This window comes from Heterodontus francisci, chromosome 4, assembly GCF_036365525.1.
Source record: "Heterodontus francisci isolate sHetFra1 chromosome 4, sHetFra1.hap1, whole genome shotgun sequence".
NCBI lineage: Eukaryota > Metazoa > Chordata > Chondrichthyes > Heterodontiformes > Heterodontidae > Heterodontus > Heterodontus francisci.
Genome location: NC_090374.1, coordinates 20,880,053 through 20,899,907, shown reverse-complemented (window position 1 = coordinate 20,899,907; position 19,855 = coordinate 20,880,053). Strand labels below are relative to the sequence as shown.

At 44.1% G+C, this 19,855-nt stretch overlaps 1 protein-coding gene across 4 annotated transcripts in view; it reads left to right on the top strand.

Annotated features, from left to right (window-relative positions):
• The window catches only part of LOC137368934 (probable ATP-dependent RNA helicase DDX60), a 141,319-nt gene that overhangs the window by 86,938 nt on the left and 34,526 nt on the right, over positions 1-19,855 (top strand). For all 4 annotated transcript variants that reach the window (XM_068029259.1, XM_068029260.1, XM_068029258.1 and 1 more), the window contains 7 exons: positions 1,136-1,245; positions 3,045-3,149; positions 5,104-5,232; positions 7,097-7,224; positions 11,340-11,498; positions 12,272-12,410; positions 16,070-16,222. In XM_068029259.1, coding sequence (XP_067885360.1) covers positions 1,136-1,245; positions 3,045-3,149; positions 5,104-5,232; positions 7,097-7,224; positions 11,340-11,498; positions 12,272-12,410; positions 16,070-16,222 — 923 coding nt within the window. The remainder of the gene's footprint in view (positions 1-1,135; positions 1,246-3,044; positions 3,150-5,103; positions 5,233-7,096; positions 7,225-11,339; positions 11,499-12,271; positions 12,411-16,069; positions 16,223-19,855) is intronic.

Below are 19,855 nucleotides of genomic sequence, written 5' to 3'. Positions count from 1 at the left end.
CCCACAATATTTTTTTTTATTGCTCTATATTCAGAAAACTTATTTTATTCCCAACCCGAACTTTCACCCCGAACCTTCTCACCTTTGTCCTTCAACCCCTTCTCACCATCCCCACAGCCAATAAAAAGTGTTTATTCCGTGACTCCCCACCCAACCTGATAATTTCACTCCTCCCTCCTCCCCACTAGTGTCTCGCCTCGAAGGAGCGCGAGTTAGGGCTGGTGGCTGTAAAATTGGCATGGGACGGCCACCTGGACCAGGTAAGTTTATTTGCATTTCATTTTAATTAATTTAAATATGTTAATGAAGCCCCTCCCCAACCCCCCGCCATGACATGGCTGACTCCTGTTCCCAGGTAAGAATACGAGGGAGATGGAGTTGAAGGTATGCTGATAGGGTTAGATGAAAAGGAGTGGGAGAAGGCTTGTATAAAGCATAAAAACTAGAATAGACCAGTTTTCTTTCATTCTTTCATGGGATGTGAGTGTTGTTGACAAGGCCAGTATTTGTTGCTCATCCCTGATTGCCCTTGACAACTGAGTGGCTTGTCATTTCAGGCCATTTCAGAGGGCAGTTCAGGGTCAACCACATTGCTGTGGGTCTGGAATCACATGTTGGCCAGACCAGGTAACGACAACAGATTTCCTTCCCTCGAGGACATTAGTGAAGCAGATGGGTTTTTACAACAATTGATGATAGTCTTTAACACCATTACTGAGACTAGCTTTCAATTCCAGATTTTGATTAGTTAATTGAATTTAGATTGCAGCAGCTGCCATGATGAGACTTGAACCTGTGCCCCCAGGGCATTAGCCTGAGCCTCTGGATTATTGGTTTTCTCACAGTACCACTACACAACCGTCACCCACAATTGGGCTAAATAGCCTATTTCTGTGCTGTACACTCAATGCAACTGACGTGTCTAAATTATATCCTCAAATTCTGGAGTGGGCTTTAACTCTGTAACTCAACTTTGTCATGCTGGTAAACTAAATAATTTCATTTGGACATTTTCTGTTCCAATGCTAATCTCATACACTGCAGTTCCACCTCAATGCAGGTATTTTTTGTGTTGAATTGTGATAGTATTTCACATGCGTGTTGTGACCTTGGTTTCTTTATCTATTATTTGTAGTGATCTATGAAGAACGATACAATGACCTTGAAAAATATCTGTGTGACTTGAAAGATAATGAATACAAGTTCATTCCCTACCACCCCTGCGCTGCCTTAACAGTGAACCATGTAAGTTATAAATTGGTTTAAAGTGATTTAGCTGTAACTGTGATGTAGAGGTTGAGGTTATGACATTATACTAGTAATGCAGGGGGCCTGATCTAGTAATTCCAGCAGGAGGTGAGTTAAAATTCCATGAATGTAATTCGAGAATTTAAATTTACTTTAAAAGGAAACTGGGAATAAAAAAATCTGGTGTCAGTAAATGTAACTATGAATCTATCGATTGTTGTAAAAATTTCAACTGGTTCATTAACCTGCCCATCATATCTAGTCTTATTTATATAAGACTCCCCCCTCATGAGGAAATCTAGCACAAGGAGGCACAGTTTCAAAATAAGGGGTCTCTCGTTTAAGTCAGAGATGAGGAGGAGTTTTTTCCCTTGGAGGGTTGTTAATCTTTGGAATTCTCTTCCTCGGTGAGCAGTGGAGGCTGGGTCATTGAATATATTCAAGGCCGTGTTGGACGGGTTATGGGGCAGGTGAGAAAGTGGAGTGAAGGCCACAATCAGATCAGTTATGATCTTATCGAATGGCGGAGCAGGCTCGAGGGGCTGAATGGCCTACTCTTGCTCCTATTTCTTATAATCTTATTAACCAATGTGGTTGACTCTTAACTGCCCTCTGAAGTGGCCCATAGCAAGCCACTTAATTGTATGAAACCACTACACAGCACCTCAAGAAGAAGGCCAACCATCGCTTTCTCAGGACAATTATGGATACCAATCTATTTTAACTTTGTCAGTGACACCCACATCCCAAGAATTTTTTTTCAACTCTCCCGCCCTGTATTGTGAAGGAAAGGAATGGGGAAAATTGGACAGTGAGGCAAGATATCAACAGCCCTGGTGGGATTAGAACTCACATTCTGCTGGATTATTCATCTGGTCCAGTAACAAAACTACTGTGCTACTGAACCAGTAACACAAATGGCGGAAAACCCAGGCCTAGGTCTTTAACTGTGTCATTTTTGCCAGTTTCCTGATCAACAGCCAGTGTTAAAAGGCATCACATGACTGATTAAGTCTTCTCTTTATAACACAATGTCTGGAATTTTATGCTTCCCATGGGAGTTGGCAGAAGGCAGGAGTGGGGGCGGGGGCTGGTGGGGGGTGCAGGGTGCTGTTCCTGATTGAGCACTGTGTTCCCCACAGAGGGCATCCCCAGCAGCACAAGCCGCCCCTGCTCGCCACCTCCCCCAGCCTCTTGAACGACCCTACTCCCCATGCCAGAGTCCAGCCGATTGTCCCCAGCAAGGCCCGAAACACCACTCACCTTTATGGAAGCCCATGTCCCCGGTCCTCTTCTGGCTGGGTGCAGTCCCAGCAGTGGCCACCGCTCCCATTGGTGCTGCTGGGACAGAGGAGCTACTGGCCCGCTGATTGGCCAGCAGCTCTTGGAAGCGGGACTTCCTGCCTCATCGGGGCGGAAGTCCTGCCCGGGGCCAATTAAGGGCCTGGGTCACATAAAATTACAGCGTGGCTCCCAGGCCCAGTGGAGGTGGGCTTGCCCCTGACTTTTTGGCTGCTGAGTGGGGTCTTTGCCCCAAAGTAAAATTCCCAGCTAATGGCCTTTATGCAGCCAGAGGTGAAAGTGTCATTTTCAGTGCCTCTGGTGAATGCATTTCCTCACAGAGAATTTACAGTCTATGAACAGGACATTCAGTCCAACTGGTCTATGCAGGTGAACCATTTTCTAATCTTGTAATTCTACACTAAAGCAGATGCGTGACATTACTAAAGGACATCACCTATTCTACCGGCAATTAGAATTGGCAATTATAACCAAGATGCGTTTTTGTCTCTTAGATTAAGAACTATGGGATCCCATCAGACCTTGCACTTTCACCACCTGAATGCCTCAGACTCTATGACACTATGGTACAGGTGTTCCCTCAGTGGCCCAGGGCACAGGTATGTAAAAACCATGCAACGCAGCATAAATATTCAAAACATAGAGACGTACAGCACAGAAGGAGGCCATTCGACCATTGGTGCTCCATTTCCTCTTCACCTCTTGGGCAGTAACTAGTGAGGTGTTACAATCCCGTTAGGGACCGTGAACTTTTAAGAAAGAAAGTCAAATTCCCAGCTATTACTGAAAGAATTACGCCACACGATTTCATGTTTTAAACAAAAACTTTACTGTACATGAGTTAAACAAAGCAAAATACCACTAATTTAACACTATAATCTGGAGACACATACTTTAAATGTAAAATCTTAACAGAACATGAAGATGAATACATTAAACTCTAAATCTCAACAGAATACACTTATTTGACTGTTACTTGCACCACCAAAACATTCCCTGTACTGTTACAGGATCCTGGTGGTTTTTTTCACTTCTCCTGGGACCAATCCAAAGTGTACCACAGCTCTTAGGAATTCACTTTGATTTCCTTAATTTCTTCGCTGTCTTCTGAAGTTTGAGACTGGAAATTCTCCCTCTCGCTTTAGCTAGGCAAATCCTCCAGTTCACCTTCAATACCTCACGATTTTGGATTTCCCAGCCTGAGCACGGGCTTTCCAAAAGCCAACCTTCCTGTTCCAAAGCCAACTGACTGACTGTCAGCAAACACACAGATCAATAAACACCTCTGACCCATCTCCCTAGCAACATCTATCTTCATAGCAATGTGTACATTTGGGATGTCACAGATAGCAATTTAAGTTAATTATTTTCCAACACCAAATCTCTGTTCTGGGAGAACATTTGAATAGTTTAAACCTCTGAGGGGGACATCTGCAATTTCAACAGAGATTTTGGTTCCATTAATAATCTCTAATAAAGGACTACCTATTGTTTAGTGTTGTCACATTTCTAACTCTGACCTCTGAAAATAAACATGGAAAAATTCTTGAAGTGTAAATTCCTTGGGTGGTCTGGCAACCATTTCAACTTCAGAGTTTCAATTACCTCACATTTACAAATTTAATTTCCCCAGAACTAAAAGTGACCTCTTAAAAAAAAAAATACAAACCATTAACTAGGTGATTGTAACAGAGGTAAATCCTGCCCCTCCCACTATCAATGAATAGGTCACAGGTTCACAGTCCCACTTGAGCACAATATCTAAGCTGACACTCTCAACGCCGTATTGAGGGAGTGCTACGCTGTCAGAAGTGCTGTCTTTCTGAAGAGACATTAAACCAAGGCCCTGACTGCCCTGTCAGGTGGATGTGAAAGAAAACCCATGGCCACTATTTTGAAGAAGAGCAGGGGAGTTCTCCCCGGTGTCCTGGCCAATATTTATCCCTCAACCAACATCTAAATACAGATGATCTGGTCACATTGTAGTTTGTGGGAGCTTGCTGTGTGCAAATTAGATGCCACACTTTCTACATTACAATATTACAATACACTTGAAAAGTACTTTATTTCCTGTAAAGCGCTTTGGGACGACCTAAGTTTTGAAAAGTACTATATTAATCGCAGTCTTTTGTTTCGTAGCCCTGGAGTTGAAGATGGCATAAGCTGCATTTATACCCCAGGGGGTAGGCCTGGAATGTGGATGTGATCCTGGCTTCTTCAAGACACTGATCTCGAAGTTTAAACCTGACCTCTAAATTCTGGTTCGGGTGGTTGTAGCAGGAGAGTTTGTCCCTCGTATCCTCTCCAATAATTATCCTTCTTTCTTTATTTTGAATGCCGAGATTCAAGTTTAGTTCAATTCTGTCGTTTCCTGCTGCAAACCATTACATAAGAGAGGAATTCGTTATCAACATTATTTTTCTAGCAATATTCTATTATTGAAATGATTGCCAAGCCCTTCTCCTGCTCTTTACTTTATGGCAGAGCAGCCCTGATATTAGCCAGATATAAATATTATCCTCACCTATCGTTGACGATATGGTTTTACTGCAGGAATTGGAGCCCGAGGAGTATGAGTCCTTTAAGAACAAAGTCGTTATCAGGAAGTGTGATGTGAGGAAATATGAAGCTGAGTTGAAGAGAGAACTTTCAGGATGGGTTGAAGCAGGACTGAAGTGTAAGGTAGGTCTGTGCTCACTGAATAGTATATAGGATTACATAGAATGTACAGCACAACAGGTCCATACCTGCATTTTATGCACCATTGCTGACTCCTCTCACCCCTCTTCATATAACCCTACTAGCATTCCTTTCCATTCCTTTCTCCCTCCTGTGTTTATCTAGTTTCCCCCTCCTGTGTTTATCGAGTTTCCCCTTTGATACATCAATGCTATTCACCTCAACTATTTCTTGTGATGCTGAGTTCCACTCTTTGGTTTCTCCTGAGGAAAGAGCCCCAGCCTGTTCAATCTTTCAATCAATGAGACCGTATCTTCCCCTGCAACATTCAGGGACTAGACAGTAGTAAGACTCACACACAGAGGGCACTGCAGAAAGATCACAGGCATATAGCTTGTGATTTTCCACCCAATACAGGCATGAGTTGGCACTTCATCATGTTGCTGAAGGAGTGCTACATTGTCAGAGGTCCCGATTTTCAGCTGAAACATTAAACTGAGTCAATTTCAGATAAATGTAAAAGTATAATTTGCAGAAGAGCAGGGACTTCTCCCAGTTCCTTAGCCAGCATTTATGCCTCAACCTTCAACTGCTGAAAAGGGATAATTGTTCATTTGCTTTTTGTGGGACCTTGCTGTGCATTTCTGCTTGACTACATAGCACTTCTTCATTAGCTGTGAAGTTCTCTGTGCTATTCCTAAGATGTGGTAAGGTGTTATATAATTGTATGTTCTTCAATAGGAACATAAGAATAGGTCATTCAGCCCTTTGAGCCTGCTGCACCATTCAGTTAGAGCACATCTTAACTCCATTTGCCTGCCTTGGTTCTATAATCCTTAATACGCTTGCCTAATAAAAACCTAATCTTTTGAGCAGCATCATAATGAGCCAAAGGTATTAAATTGAAAGGAATACTCTAAAACCAAAGTTCTTGCGCATGTGTAACTGCTGAATGACACTTAGCCATAAGAGATGGGGATGAAGGATTTAGCTACGGGGTGCATTTTCTGGGAGCGTGAGGGGAGAAGGAAGGGGAGAGGGAGGAGGGAGTGATCAGCCTGAGGGTTTCAGAAGAAAAATAATAAGGACATTAAAAATAGAGCGTTACTTTAATTTTCTTTGAACACATTCATTTATTAGTTATAAAAACATTGGAGACGGGGTAAAGGAAGTGTTTGACTGGGCAGGGAAATAGAGAGGTTGCAGAACGAATCCAGGGATGAGGGACTTCAGTTATATAAATAGATTGAAGAAGCTGGGGCTGTTCTCCTTAGAGAAGAGAAGATTTAGAGGAGATTTAATAGAAATGTCACAATCATGAGGGGTCTGGACAGAGTCGAGAGGGAGAAACTGTTCCCATTGGCTGAAGGGTCAAGGACGCCGATTTTAAGGTGAATGGCAAAAGAACCATGAGGAGCGACATGAGGAAAAACTTTTTTTAATGCAGTGAGAGTGGAGAATGTGGAATGCACTGCCTGAGAGTGTCTTGGAGGCAGATTCAATTGTGGGAATTGGATAATTATCTGGAGAGAAAACGTTTGCAGGGCAGCGGGGAAAGGGTAGGGGAGTGGGACCAGCGGAGTTGCTGTTGCAGAAAGCCGGCAAGAACATGACGTGCCGAATGGTCTCCTTTTGTACAGTAACCATTCTCTGATTCTATGTGTTGAAACCTCTAGGCAAAGGTCCAACCAGAGTTGGCAACCCTATTGTATCAGGCGACTACCAGGATGTTAGTTAGAAGGTGAATTGGATGACCTTGGTCTCTTTTGGTTTTAGGGTTGCCTCTGTTCCTGTGAAGGCGGGGCCTTGCTGTTTGGGAAAGATGTGTTACCATTAGTGGTGTAACGTTGGTGCTGAATTTCCCCAGGTTGAAGACGTGCTGCTTTTGTTAGACCCGACAACGGAAAGGACTTTTAGTCAAGATCAGAAGAAAAACTTCCCACTTCTGGTTGAAAAACTTCAAAAAATGAATGCGTTACCTGCTTTGTTTTTCGTGTGAGTAACTTTAGACTATCACTGGGAGGGATTGAATTGGTCCTGTTACTATAAACAGCAATATGATGAACCTGCTTAAAAAAAAATTGTATAATTTTGCTACGTATGGAGGATGAATTTCTGTGTGGGTTCTGCTGCTGGTCCATCATAACTTCAAAGACAGGGTCACAGATAAATGGCACAAATGGCGCTTAAAGTAAGAGGATAAGTACAATCTGAATGTTATATTTTTTACCCCAAGCATCAAGAAACCAGACTCACAATTTCTGTGTATGTGTAGCCTTTATTCAAGGTGGCTGCCTGGATCTGAATTAGTTTCACTTTTGGAACCAAACCTCTTCAGGGTTGATTGACAGCACAGTGAGCAGTCTTATGAACATATCACAGTGCAATCAATCACCGAGCAATCAAACACAGTACCGAATAATTTCAAATTTCTTCAAGGGTCTAACCACACATAATATGAGGGAAAGAGTTGCTGAGGTCGCTATGGGGTGGGTGGGATGAATTTCCATAAATGTTCTCCCAGCCTTCAGCCGTAACTGCAACTGAAGAGGCGCTTAAACATTAAGAGCACGAGGAGGCCGTTCAGCCCTTTGAACCTATTCCGACATTCAATTAGATCATGGCTGAGTTGCACACCAACTCCATTTCTTACCTTTGCTTCAAATCGCCGCAACAATAGTCTTATTGATCTCAGTTTTGAAAGCTCCAGTTGGCCCCCAGTTTCCACAGCGTTTTAGTCAGAGAAAATTAAAACACCCGAACAGCTTAGTTTCTAATTTCTCATTTTCAGATTATGCCCCATTTGTTCTCGATTCTCCCACCAGAGAAGATAAATTCTCTTTATCTACATTAGCGAATCCTTTCGTCATTTTAAACACTTTGGGCTTGATTTTCAATCCGAGGTCAGGAACCCTATGCCCAGATAATTTCCGGGTCCCGACCCCATGCCACATCTGTGTCGCTCACACGACGCGGTCTTCAAGTGTAGGTGCCCTAATCAGTGGTGCCGAGCTCTTCCAGGAGGCAATCGTTAAAGGCAGATGACAGCCATGACAGGGCCTGCCACGGCCTTGCAGGAGAGAGGAGACAGGACATCGGAGGGCTGGATTTTGCAGTCAATGACAAAGGAATAGTGCTCGCCACTAACCTCGAAGAAAACTGCCCACAATGATCTAGCAATCTCTGTGGCGTGGGCTTCCCCTTTCCCGAAAACTGGGTCCAAGTCAAGGGGATCTCCAGACATGCAGCAGTTGTGATGTCAGCAGGGTAAGCAGCCAACCACAACGAAGTATTCTCACAGACAGCAAACCAGGAAGTTAAAAGTACATGTCATCCTTCATTTTTAACTTAAATTTTCAGATAGCGGAATAAATGATTATGATTGGATTTAGACAGAAGCTAAAATGTCAAAATCAACAAATTAAAAATAAGTATTTTAAAAGTATGCAGATTTTTTTTATCATAATGCAGAAATTTGACATTCCGTCAATATTCAGGGCCAGTGAGAGTGTTGATCAGTACCTGTGAACTGAGTACACATTTACACATCATTCAACAAGGTAAAACATTTTTCAAAGTTTTTAACAGGGAGACTAAGAGTGTAAAATTCACTGATTACTTAAGGGTTGCTGACTGTGGAGGGGGAGAGGTGGTGGTGAAGGGCACCTCAACAGTGCACCCACCGGAAGAGTGTAGAATCACAGACAGCAACTTCTGAATTTCCATGTTATTCGTGAATGAGCCGACTCCAGAAGCTGCTGTCAGTTTCAAAGTAACACTGACAGCGAATGCTGATGGTTTTGCCCTCATTGCTACCACAAAATCTGGGCCATGATGACAGGTGACCAAAAACTTGGTCCAAAGGGTAGGGTTTAAAGACAAGGCAGCGAGGTTTCATTTTTCAGTAAATATGAAAATGTGCAGAACAGGAAGCAGCTTTGTGACATCGGTTAGTCAATGGTTGGGCATGAGGAGGTGGAGAGGGGGGATAAAGGAAACTTTCTCTGATTGATGGGATGTGACAAGTGGTATACCCTAGGGATCTGTTCTAGGCCCTCAACCTTTCACCATATTTATCAATGACTTGGATGAAGGAAGCGAGAGTTGTAAATCCTTATTTGCAGATGGCACTAAGTTGCACAGTGAGTATTGCAGACCGGAATAAGAAGTTACAGGGGGACTTAGATAGAAAAAGTGATTGGACAGAACTGTGGTAAATGGAACTCAATATTGGGGACTGTGGGATCATCCATTTTGAACCAAAGGCAACTGGAGTATTTTCTAAATGGTAAGAAGTAATGTGCAGGTGTCCGTGGATATGGTAGTATAGTGGTTATGTTACTGGATTAATAATCTAGAGACTTGGCTCTGTCAGATGTGAGTTCATATCCCACCATGGCAACTGTGGAAGTTAAATTCATCAATTAAAACTAGAATAAAAAGCAATAGTGTCTATAAAACTACATGATTATCATAAAAACTCATCACTAATAGGGAAGGAAATCTGCTGTCCTTACCTGATCTGGTCTACATGTGACTCCAGACCCACAGCAATGTGGTTGATGCTTAACTGCCCTCTGAAATGGCCTCTGCAAGTCACTCAGTTGTTATGACAGTGGTTCATGAGGGTGATTAGGGTTGAGCATTAGAAGCTGGTCTTGCCAGTAATGCCCAGATGGTGTGAATCAATTTTTTTAAAAAGGTACACAAATCACTAATTTGCCAATTATCAGCGACCGACTGGAATTTTCCAGTCAGGTGTGGCCCCCCCTCCCCCCCTCCCCCCCCCCCCCCCTCCCAAGGCGTTGGGAACTAGGCCAGTTGCCTGGAGGTTGCCTGCCAGCAGCAGACCAGGCAGTCAGTACTCTAGGCAGGCTTTGAGGCCCTCCTTGCCAAGATTCCTCCTCCATGATGTTGGCCTGATTGCTGAGGTGTTTTATTACAATTTACAAGTGTAAAAGTTGCTGCGAGGATGCTTCCCCTCTCTCTCTCTCTCTTACATGAAACGGCAGGTTACTGCTTCTTCCGAGCTGTCCTCAATTGGATGCCAAGCCTGCCCTTTGGCCGCTAATTGGCTACATTCAAGGAAAACCACGGCAGGGTGACTGTTCCCCACATAGGGCCGGATCGTGTTCTCCTTCCGACGTCGGGTTCCGTGGCGGGGGTGGCTGGAAAATCAGAGCGGCAGCAACTACCACGGAACCTGACGCAAAGATTGTCAGGCCTGGTCTTGCTGGCGGGGAAGCTCCGTGGCAGCCCCTCCGCCAGACTGCGATGTGACCCAATTTCGCATATTTAAATTACATCTTTGCATTAATTAAAATGTAATCCATGGTGATCTTACTTTCAGTTCCTGATCTTCAGTGCGACGAGCAGCACTCATGTGCCTCCCCTTTCCCATCCAGGGTAAGCTGGCACCGCCGAGGTGGGGATGGGCGAACTCTGCATTTTGTTGTCTATGGAGAGGGCTGGGGGAAAGGGGTGAACTCTGGCACCAGCACCTGCTCTTTCAACAGGTGACCCCGAGACTATGCCCACCACATGACTGGGAGGGGGGCAGCTGCCGTGCATGTTCAAAGTGCCCACAGATCACAGCACCCGTGCATGGTAGCTTCTATTTTCTGCATGTACTGCCACTCCTGGATGTGGGAGAATAAGATTCAGCCCACAGTGTGGGGTGCTGACTCCCTTTTGACCTTGATGTCAGGGTTCCAACTCAAAAACCCACCGCAGCAAAGGATGGCAGATTTCCTTCAGTGAAGTGAACCAGATGGGTTTTTAAACTGCAATGCAGTAGTTTCATGATTATTATTGAGACTAGTATTTTATTCCACTTTATTAATTAAAGTTAAATCCCCACTGCTGCTGGATTTAGACTCATACCTCCTAAGTGTTAGTTCAGGCCTCTGGCTCACTAGTCCCATAGCATTGCCGATATGTCCTGCTAGCACGTTCAGCCATCCTGAGATTGTGAAAGGCGCGGGAGAAAGTGCAAGTTATTTTTATCCAAAATGGAAATTGTTCCATTCTTCTGCTCCACCATCCCTCATCTTCATTGGCACGATTTATCATTGACTTCAGACACTAATTTGCCTTTATTATTGCTTTAGGTTTGACATACAAATAGTTGAAAACTTTGCTTATGAGCTAGTGCAACATCTTATGGAAAAATTGAATAGCAAAAGAAAGCCAGATGATGCGAAAACAAAACTACAGTTAAAAAACAAGCTACAAAAGCTGTCAAAGCATCTAGAAAAAGAAGAAACTTTGTAAGTATTTGACTGCAATTTCCATTTCAAAGATAAACTTCACCTGTAGTCAGAGAGTTTTCCCTTCGAGAATAGTAGGATAGAATCGTGCACAGTTTGGACTGTAGTATGATGCTGGTATATTGTCTTAAATGTGAGTACTGACTCTGAGGTAGGAGACTATGGGGTTTAAGCCCCAAGACACATGAGTGCGAAATGTAGGCTGACACTCCACTGCAGTACTGAGGGTGTGCTGCACCGTCGATAGCGTTGCCTTTTGGAAGAGAGATTAAGCCAAGAACTTACATTTTATACAGCACCTTTCATAACCTCAGGACCAGCCAAGTTATTTTACAGCCAATGAATTACTTTCCAAGTGTAGTTATTCTTGTACCAAACAGCAATGTGATGATGTCTAGGTTGCCTGGTTTTTAGTGATGTTGGTTGACAGATACGAGGACACCAAGGAAAATTCCTCTGTTCTTCTTCAAAATAATGTCATGGGATTTTTTTTACATCCACCTTAGAGGGCAGATAGGCCTCGGTTTAAAGTCACATCTAAAAGATGGCACCTCTGACAGTGCAGCATCCCCTCAGTACTGCACTGGGAGCATCAGCCTGGATTATGTGTTCAGTCTCTGGAGTGGAACTTGAAGCCACAACCTTCTGTCAAGTCCTGTCCACTGAAGCAATGATATGCTGATACGTTATGTTGCTCATCCATCATTATCATTGATTGCAATTCCTGGTCTTAACTCTTTGGTTCATCAAGTTTTTTGTTTTTATTTTGAAAGGACGAAGCCCACCAGAAAGCAATCTGAACAACTCATACTATACCAAACTGAATATGACATGTTATACAAGAAATATCAAAAACATTGTGAACTCCCTCCAGACTGCACTCTTGCACCTATTGCAACAGCAGATAAAAAGGTAAGTACTGAATCTTGGAGGAGTTCGACATTATAATCCTTCCTGCATCATTCAGCTAAAAAAAAACTACTCTGACTTGCTGGAAGTGTGAGCAAGGGACATCACTGAATGGAGGGACCAACCATCTATCTCCAAATAACCAATGAGATTTAAGATTTGAGAAAGAAAGAGAAACAATGGAGAGGGAGGTGAATTAAAGTCCAATTAGGTCGATAAAGAGAAATTAGAGGCAAAGAAAGGTTAAATTAATAGTGAGAGAGCAATATAAAGACAAAAGAAGTAAGAAAACTTTACATTTGAAATCTCCAACATTTTACTATATGCAGGAATGAGACTCAACAGTTTAAATTGTTCCCTTTCTGGACCAGAGAGATTGATTGGCATGATATTAACAATTGTCACTTTATTTAAAGGACATTTACACTATTAATTAGAATCTGAACTCTCTGCTGTGAGTTTAATAAGCAATTAATGTGCAATCCAGCACGTTCTTAAAAATAGCAGGGAGGTTAACAGGGTAGTTGTTATGGGGGACTTTAACTTTCCAAATATTGACTGGAAATACCATAGTTCGAGTACTTTAGATGGGTCTGTTTTTGTCCAGTGTGTGCAGGAGGGTTTTCTGACACAGTATGTAGACAGGCCAACCAGGGGCGATGCCACATTGGATTTGGTACTGGGTAATGAACCCGGCCAGGTGTTAGATTTAGATGTAGGTGAGCACTTTGGTGATAGTGATCACAATTCGGTTAGGTTTACCTCAGCGATGGGCAGGGACAGGTATATACCGCAGGGCAAGAATTATAACTGGGGGAAAGGAAATTATGATGCAATTAGGCAAGATTTAGGATGCGTAGGATGGGGAAGGAAACTGCAGGGGATGGGAACAATCGAAATGTGGAGCTTATTCAAGGAGCAGCTACTGCGTGTCCTTGATAAGTATGTACCTGTGAGGCAGGGAGGAAGTTGTCGAGCGAGGGAGCCGTGGTTTACTAAAGAAGTTGAAGCGCTTGTCAAGAGGAAGAAGAAGGCTTATGTTAGGATGAGACGTGAAGGCTCAGTTAGGGCGCTTGAGAGTTACAAGCTAGCCAGGAAGGATCTAAAGGGAGAGCTAAGAAGAGCAAGGAGAGGACACGAGAAGTCATTGGCGGATAGGATCAAGGAAAACCCTAAGGCTTTCTATAGGTATATCAGGAATAAAAGAATGACGAGAGTTAGATTAGGGCCAATCAAGGATAGTAGTGGGATGTTGTGTGTGGAATCAGAGGAGATAGGGGAAGCGTTAAATGAATATTTTTCGTCAGTATTTACAGGAGAGAAAGAAAATGTTGTCGAGGAGAATACTGAGATTCAGACTACTAGGCTAGATGGGATTGAGGTTCACAAGGAGGAGGTGTTAGCAATTTTGGAAAGTGTGAAAATAGATAAGTCCCCTGGGCCAGATGGGATTTATCCTAGGATTCTCTGGGAAGCCAGGGAGGAGATTGCAGAGCCTTTGTCCTTGATCTTTATGTCATCATTGTCGACAGGAATAGTGCCGGAAGACTGGAGGATAGCAAATGTTGTCCCCTTGTTCAAGAAGGGGAGTAGAGACAGCCCTGGTAATTATAGACCTGTGAGCCTTACTTCAGTTGTGGGTAAAATGTTGGAAAAGGTTATAAGAGATAGGATTTAAGATCATCTTGAAAAGAATAAGTTCATTAGCGATAGTCAGCATGGTTTTGTGAAGGGTAGGTCGTGCCTCACAAACCTTATTGAGTTTTTTTAGAAGGTGACCAAACAGGTGGATGAGGGTAAAGCAGTGGATGTGGTGTATATGGATTTCAGTAAGGCGTTTGATAAGGTTCCCCACGGTAGGCTATTGCAGAAAATACGGAAGTATGGGGTTGAAGGTGATTTAGAGCTTTGGATCAGAAATTGGCTAGCTGAAAGAAGACAGAGGGTGGTGGTTGATGGCAAATGTTCATCCTGGAGTTTATTTACTAGTGGTGTACCGCAAGGATCTGTTTTGGGGCCACTGCTGTTTGTCATTTTTATAAATGACCTGGATGAGGGTGTAGAAGGGTGGGTTAGTAAATTTGCGGATGACACGAAGGTCGGTGGAGTTGTGGATAGTGCCGAAGGATGTTGTAGGGTACAGAGGGACATAGATAGGCTGCAGAGCTGGGCTGAGAGATGGCAAATGGAGTTTAATGCGGAAAAGTGTGAGGTGATTCACTTTGGAAGGAGTAACAGGAATGCAGAGTACTGGGCTAATGGGAAGATTCTTGGTAGTGTAGATGAGCAGAGAGATCTTGGTGTCCAGGTACATAAATCCCTGAAAGTTGCTACCCAGGTTAATAGGGCTGTTAAGAAGGCATATGGTGTGTTAGCTTTTATTAGTAGGGGGATCGAGTTTCGGAGCCACGAGGTCATGCTGCAGCTGTACAAAACTCTGGTGAGGCCGCACCTGGAGTATTGCGTGCAGTTCTGGTCACCGCATTATAGGAAGGATGTGGAAGCTTTGGAAAGGGTGAAGAGGAGATTTACTAGGATGTTGCCTGGTATGGAGGGAAGGTCTTACGAGGAAAGGCTGAGGGATTTGAGGTTGTTTTCGTTGGAGAGAAGGAGGAGGAGAGGTGACTTAATAGAGACATATAAGATAATCAGAGGGTTAGATAGGGTGGATAGTGAGAGTCTTTTTCCTCGGATGGTGATGGCAAACACGAGGGGACATAGCTTTAAGTTGAGGGGTGATAGATATAGGACAGATGTGAGAGGTAGTTTCTTTACTCAGAGAGTAGTAGGGGCGTGGAACGCCCTGCCTGCAACAGTAGTAGACTCGCCAACTTTAAGGGCATTCAAGTGGTCATTGGATAGACATATGGATGAAAATGGAATAGTGTAGGTCAGATGGTTTCACAGGTCGGCGCAACATCGAGGGCCGAAGGGCCTGTACTGCGCTGTAATGTTCTAATTCTCATTCTAATGAGATGATGTTTATGCAAAGCAAACCATGCAGTGGTGTAAATGGCACAGTAACGCTTGGAGATTCACAACTCACAGCGTAACTCTTCATCCCATGAACTCTCTGGCTGATTTGCGGATTAATAACAGCGTGCCTTGTTAACACACCATTATTATTCCAGGAAGATTGGGTCCAACAATTTTAGCGATTGAAGTACAAGTACTAGTTTGGTCCAGTTTCGTCCCATTTTGGAACTATTTAGAAAGAAATTTCGTGGCTACACTCATGGCCCAGAGGAAAATCCTCCTTTTGTGCATTTTTGTGTCTATTTTTTCTATTTCATTCTCAGAATGTGGGGTTCACTCGCAAGACCAGTACTTATTACGCACCCCAAATTGCCCTGAGAAGGTGTGTGCTTGCATATGTGTATCTGTATGTACATGTGTGTGTGAGCTTGTGTATGTGAGTTTGTGTCTGTGGGGTGTGTGTGTAAGCTCACACACAACCCATGCATCTTGGCATTCTATGAAATTACAGTGTATGTGTAAGGCAACAACATTCATCTTAATGTAAATACCAGACAATTAAGCACAAATTGGCCAATTAACTGTGGTCAGTAAAACAGTGAATGGGTCAATGAGGGAACAAATGACAAATTAAAGAACCCAGTTTAATCAAATGGCTCAGTTGATTCCACTTTCTATTCTTGCAGTTGCTGGACAAGATCTTCTTCCGCATGCGCAAAGCACATGTATCTCAATTGTATCAGGACATGCTGCTTCGAGGCATTGGGTGCCACCACGCATCCCTGAATATGCGTATCAGACAAGCTGTGGAGATGTTATTCAGGCGTGGGTTTGTCAAGGTCAGTAATGATGCAATGTTTGAAGTGTGTTGAGTTTTAATTTTTGAAGGGCTGCATCTTTTGATAGCTGCTTCCAGTTTAACTGATTGGGAACAAATTCGGGGACATGAGCTTAAATTGTGTAAGGGGAGGAGTAGGTTGGTCGTGAGGTGGGACTTCTTTCCCCAGAGAGTAGTGAGCCTCTGGGATGAGCTCCCCACTGGTGTGGTGGATGCTGACTTGCTGTCTGACTTCGAGAGGGAGCTGGACCAGTTCATGACTGGGATAGAGATGGCATCATATAGAAGAGTAAATGTCTTTCGAGATAATATTTGGTCTGTGTGATCTCCAGAATTTGTTTTGATCGCCTAAGGGGGCTGGGAAGGAATTTTTCAGTGTTTTCCCTCATTGGCCCTCATTTATTTTTACATCTACCAGGAGATGACATGGCTGCAGGAAGGGGAGCAAAGGTGGTGGGTGTTGGGGCAGGGTGCGGGTCATAGAGTCGTACAGCAAAAAAAGACCCTTCGGCCCACCGCGTCCATGCCGACCATAATGCCTATCTACGCTAATCCCACCTGCCTGCATTAATTCCATATCCCTCTATGCCTTGCTCATTCAAGCACCTGTCCAGATGCCTCTTAAATGTTGCTACTGTTCCTGCCTCCACCACCTCCTCTGGCAGCTCATTCCAGATACCCACTATTCTTTGTGTGAAAAATTTACCCCTTTGATCCCCTTTAAACCTCCCCCCTCTCACCTTAAATCTATGCCCTCCAGTTTTAGTCACCCCTCCCATAGGAAACAGACTCTGGCTATCTACCCTATCTATGCCTCTCATAATTTTATATACCTCTATCCTGTCCCTTCTCAGCCTCCTTTGCTCCAGGGAAAACAGACCCAGCCTATCCAATCTCTCTTTGTAACTCTTGCCCTCCAAACCAGGCAACATCCTTGTGAATATTTTCTGCACCCTCTCTAGCTTAATCACATCTTTCCTGTAGTGCGGCGACCAGAACTGCACACAGGACTCCAAATGCGGCCTAACCAACGTCATGTACAACTGTAACATGATGTCCCAACTCTTGTACTCAATGCCTCGGCCGATGAAGGCAAGCATGCCATATGCCTTCTTCACCACCCTGTCTACCTGTGTTGCCACTTTCAGGGAACTATGTACTTGCACCCCAAGGTCTCTCTGCTCAAGAACACTCCCCAGGGCCCTGCCATTCACTGTATATGTCCTGCCATTGTTTAACTTCCCAAAATGCAACTCTTCACACTTGTGTGCGTTAAATTCCATTTGCCAATCCATTGCCCACTTTCCCAGTCGATCGATATCCTGTTGTAACCTTAGACAACCTTCTTCACTGTCCACTATACCACCAATTTTGGTGTCATCTGCAAACTTACTAATCATGCCCCTTACATTCACATCCAAATCATTAATATACATGACAAACAACAGAGGGCCCATCACCAATCCCTGCGGTACACCACTGGTCACCGGCCTCCAATCTGAAAAACAACCCTCCACTACCACCCTCTGCCTCCTATCACCAAGCCAATTTTCTATCCAATTTGCTAGCTCATCCTGGATCCCATGTGTTCGAACCTACCATGCGGGAACTTGTCAAAGGCCTTGCTAAAGTCCATGTCGACAACGTCCATCGCCCTGCCCTCATCAATCCTCTTGGTCACCTCCTCGAAAAACTCAATCAAATTCGTGAGACATGATTTCCCACGCACAAAGCCATGCTGACTATCCCTAATCAGACCATGCCTTTCCAAATGCATATAAATCCTGTCTCTCAGAATCCCTTCCAAAAACTTTCCCACCACTGATGTAAGGCTCACCGGCCTGTAGTTACCTGGCTTATCCCTGCTGCCCTTCTTAAATAAAGGCACAACATTAGCTATCCTCCAGTCTTCTGGTACCTCACCCGTGGTTAACGATGATACAAAAATCAGGATACACCTGGTCAGGCCCTGGGGATTTATCTACCTTAATGCGCTTCAGAACCTCCAACACCTCCTCCTTTGTAATGTTGATATGCTCCAGGATATCACTGTTCCGTCCCTTGAACTCACTGGCTTCCATGACCTTCTCCACGGTAAATATGGACGAGAAATATTCATTTAAGACCTCGCCCATTTCACGTGGCTCCACAATAGATTGCCACACTGATCCTGAAGGGGACCTACTCTCTCCCTAGTTACTCTTTTACTCTTAATATACTTATAGAATCTTTTAGGATTCTCCTTTATCTTATCTGCCAGGGAAATCTCATGGTCCCTTTTCAAAGAACAAACAAGAACAAAGGACAGTACAGCACAGGAACAGGCCATTCAGCCCTCCAAGCCTGCGCCGATCTTGATGCCTGCCTAAACTAAAACCTTCTGCACTTCCGGGGACTGTATCCCTCTATTCCCATCCTATTCATGTATTTGTCAAGATGCCTCTTAAACGTCGCAATCGTACCTGCTTCCACCACCTCCCTCGTCGGCAAGTTCCAGGCACTCACCATCCTCTGTGTGAAGAACTTGCCTCGCACATCCCCTCTAAACTTTGCCTCTCTCACCTTAAACCTATGTCCCCCAGTAACTGACTCTTCCACCCTGGGAAAAAGCTTCTGACTATCCACTCTCTCCATGCCGCTCATAACTTTATAAACCTCTATCATGTCTCCCCTCCACCTCCGTCGTTCCAGTGAAAACAATCCGAGTTTATCCAACCTCTCCTCATAGCTAATGCCCTCCAGACCAGGCAACATCCTGGTAAACCTCTTCTGTACCCACTCCAAAGCCTCCACGTCCTTCTGGTAGTGTGGTAACCAGAATTGCACGCAATATTCTAAATGTGGCCTAACTAAAGTTCTGTACAGCTGCAGCATGACTTGCCAATTTTTATACTCTATGCCCTGACCGATGAAGGCAAGCATGCCGTATGCCTTCTTGACTACCTTATCCACCTGCGTTGCCACTTTCAGTGACCTGTGGACCTGTACGCCCAGATCTCTCTGCCTGTCAATACTCCTAAGGGTTCTGCCATTTACTGTATACTTCCCACCTGCATTAGAGCTTCCAAAATGCATTACCTCACATTTGTCCGGATTAAACTCCATCTGCCATTTCTCCACCCAAGTCTCCAACCGATCGATATCCTGCTGTATCCTCTGACAATCCTCATCACTATCCGCAACTCCACCAACCTTTGTGTCGTCCGCAAACTTACTAATCAGACCAGCTACATTTTCCTCCAAATCATTTATATATACTACAAACAGCAAAGGTCCCAGCACTGATCCCTGCGGACCACCACTAGTCACAGCCCTCCATTCAGAAAAGCACCCATCCACTGCTACCCTCTGTCTTCTGTGACTGAGCAGTTTTGTATCCATCTTGCCAGCTCCCCTCTGATCCCGTGTGACCTCACCTTTTGTACCAGTCTGACATGAGGGACCTTGTCAAAGGCTTTACTGAAGTTCATATAGATAACATCCACCGCCCTTCCTTCATCAATCATCTTCGTCAATTCCTCAAAAAAGTCAATCAAATTAGTGAAACGCGACCTCCCCTTCACAAAACCATGCTGCCTTTCGCTAATAAGTTCGTTTGTTTCCAAATGGGAGTAAATCCTGTCCCGAAGAATCC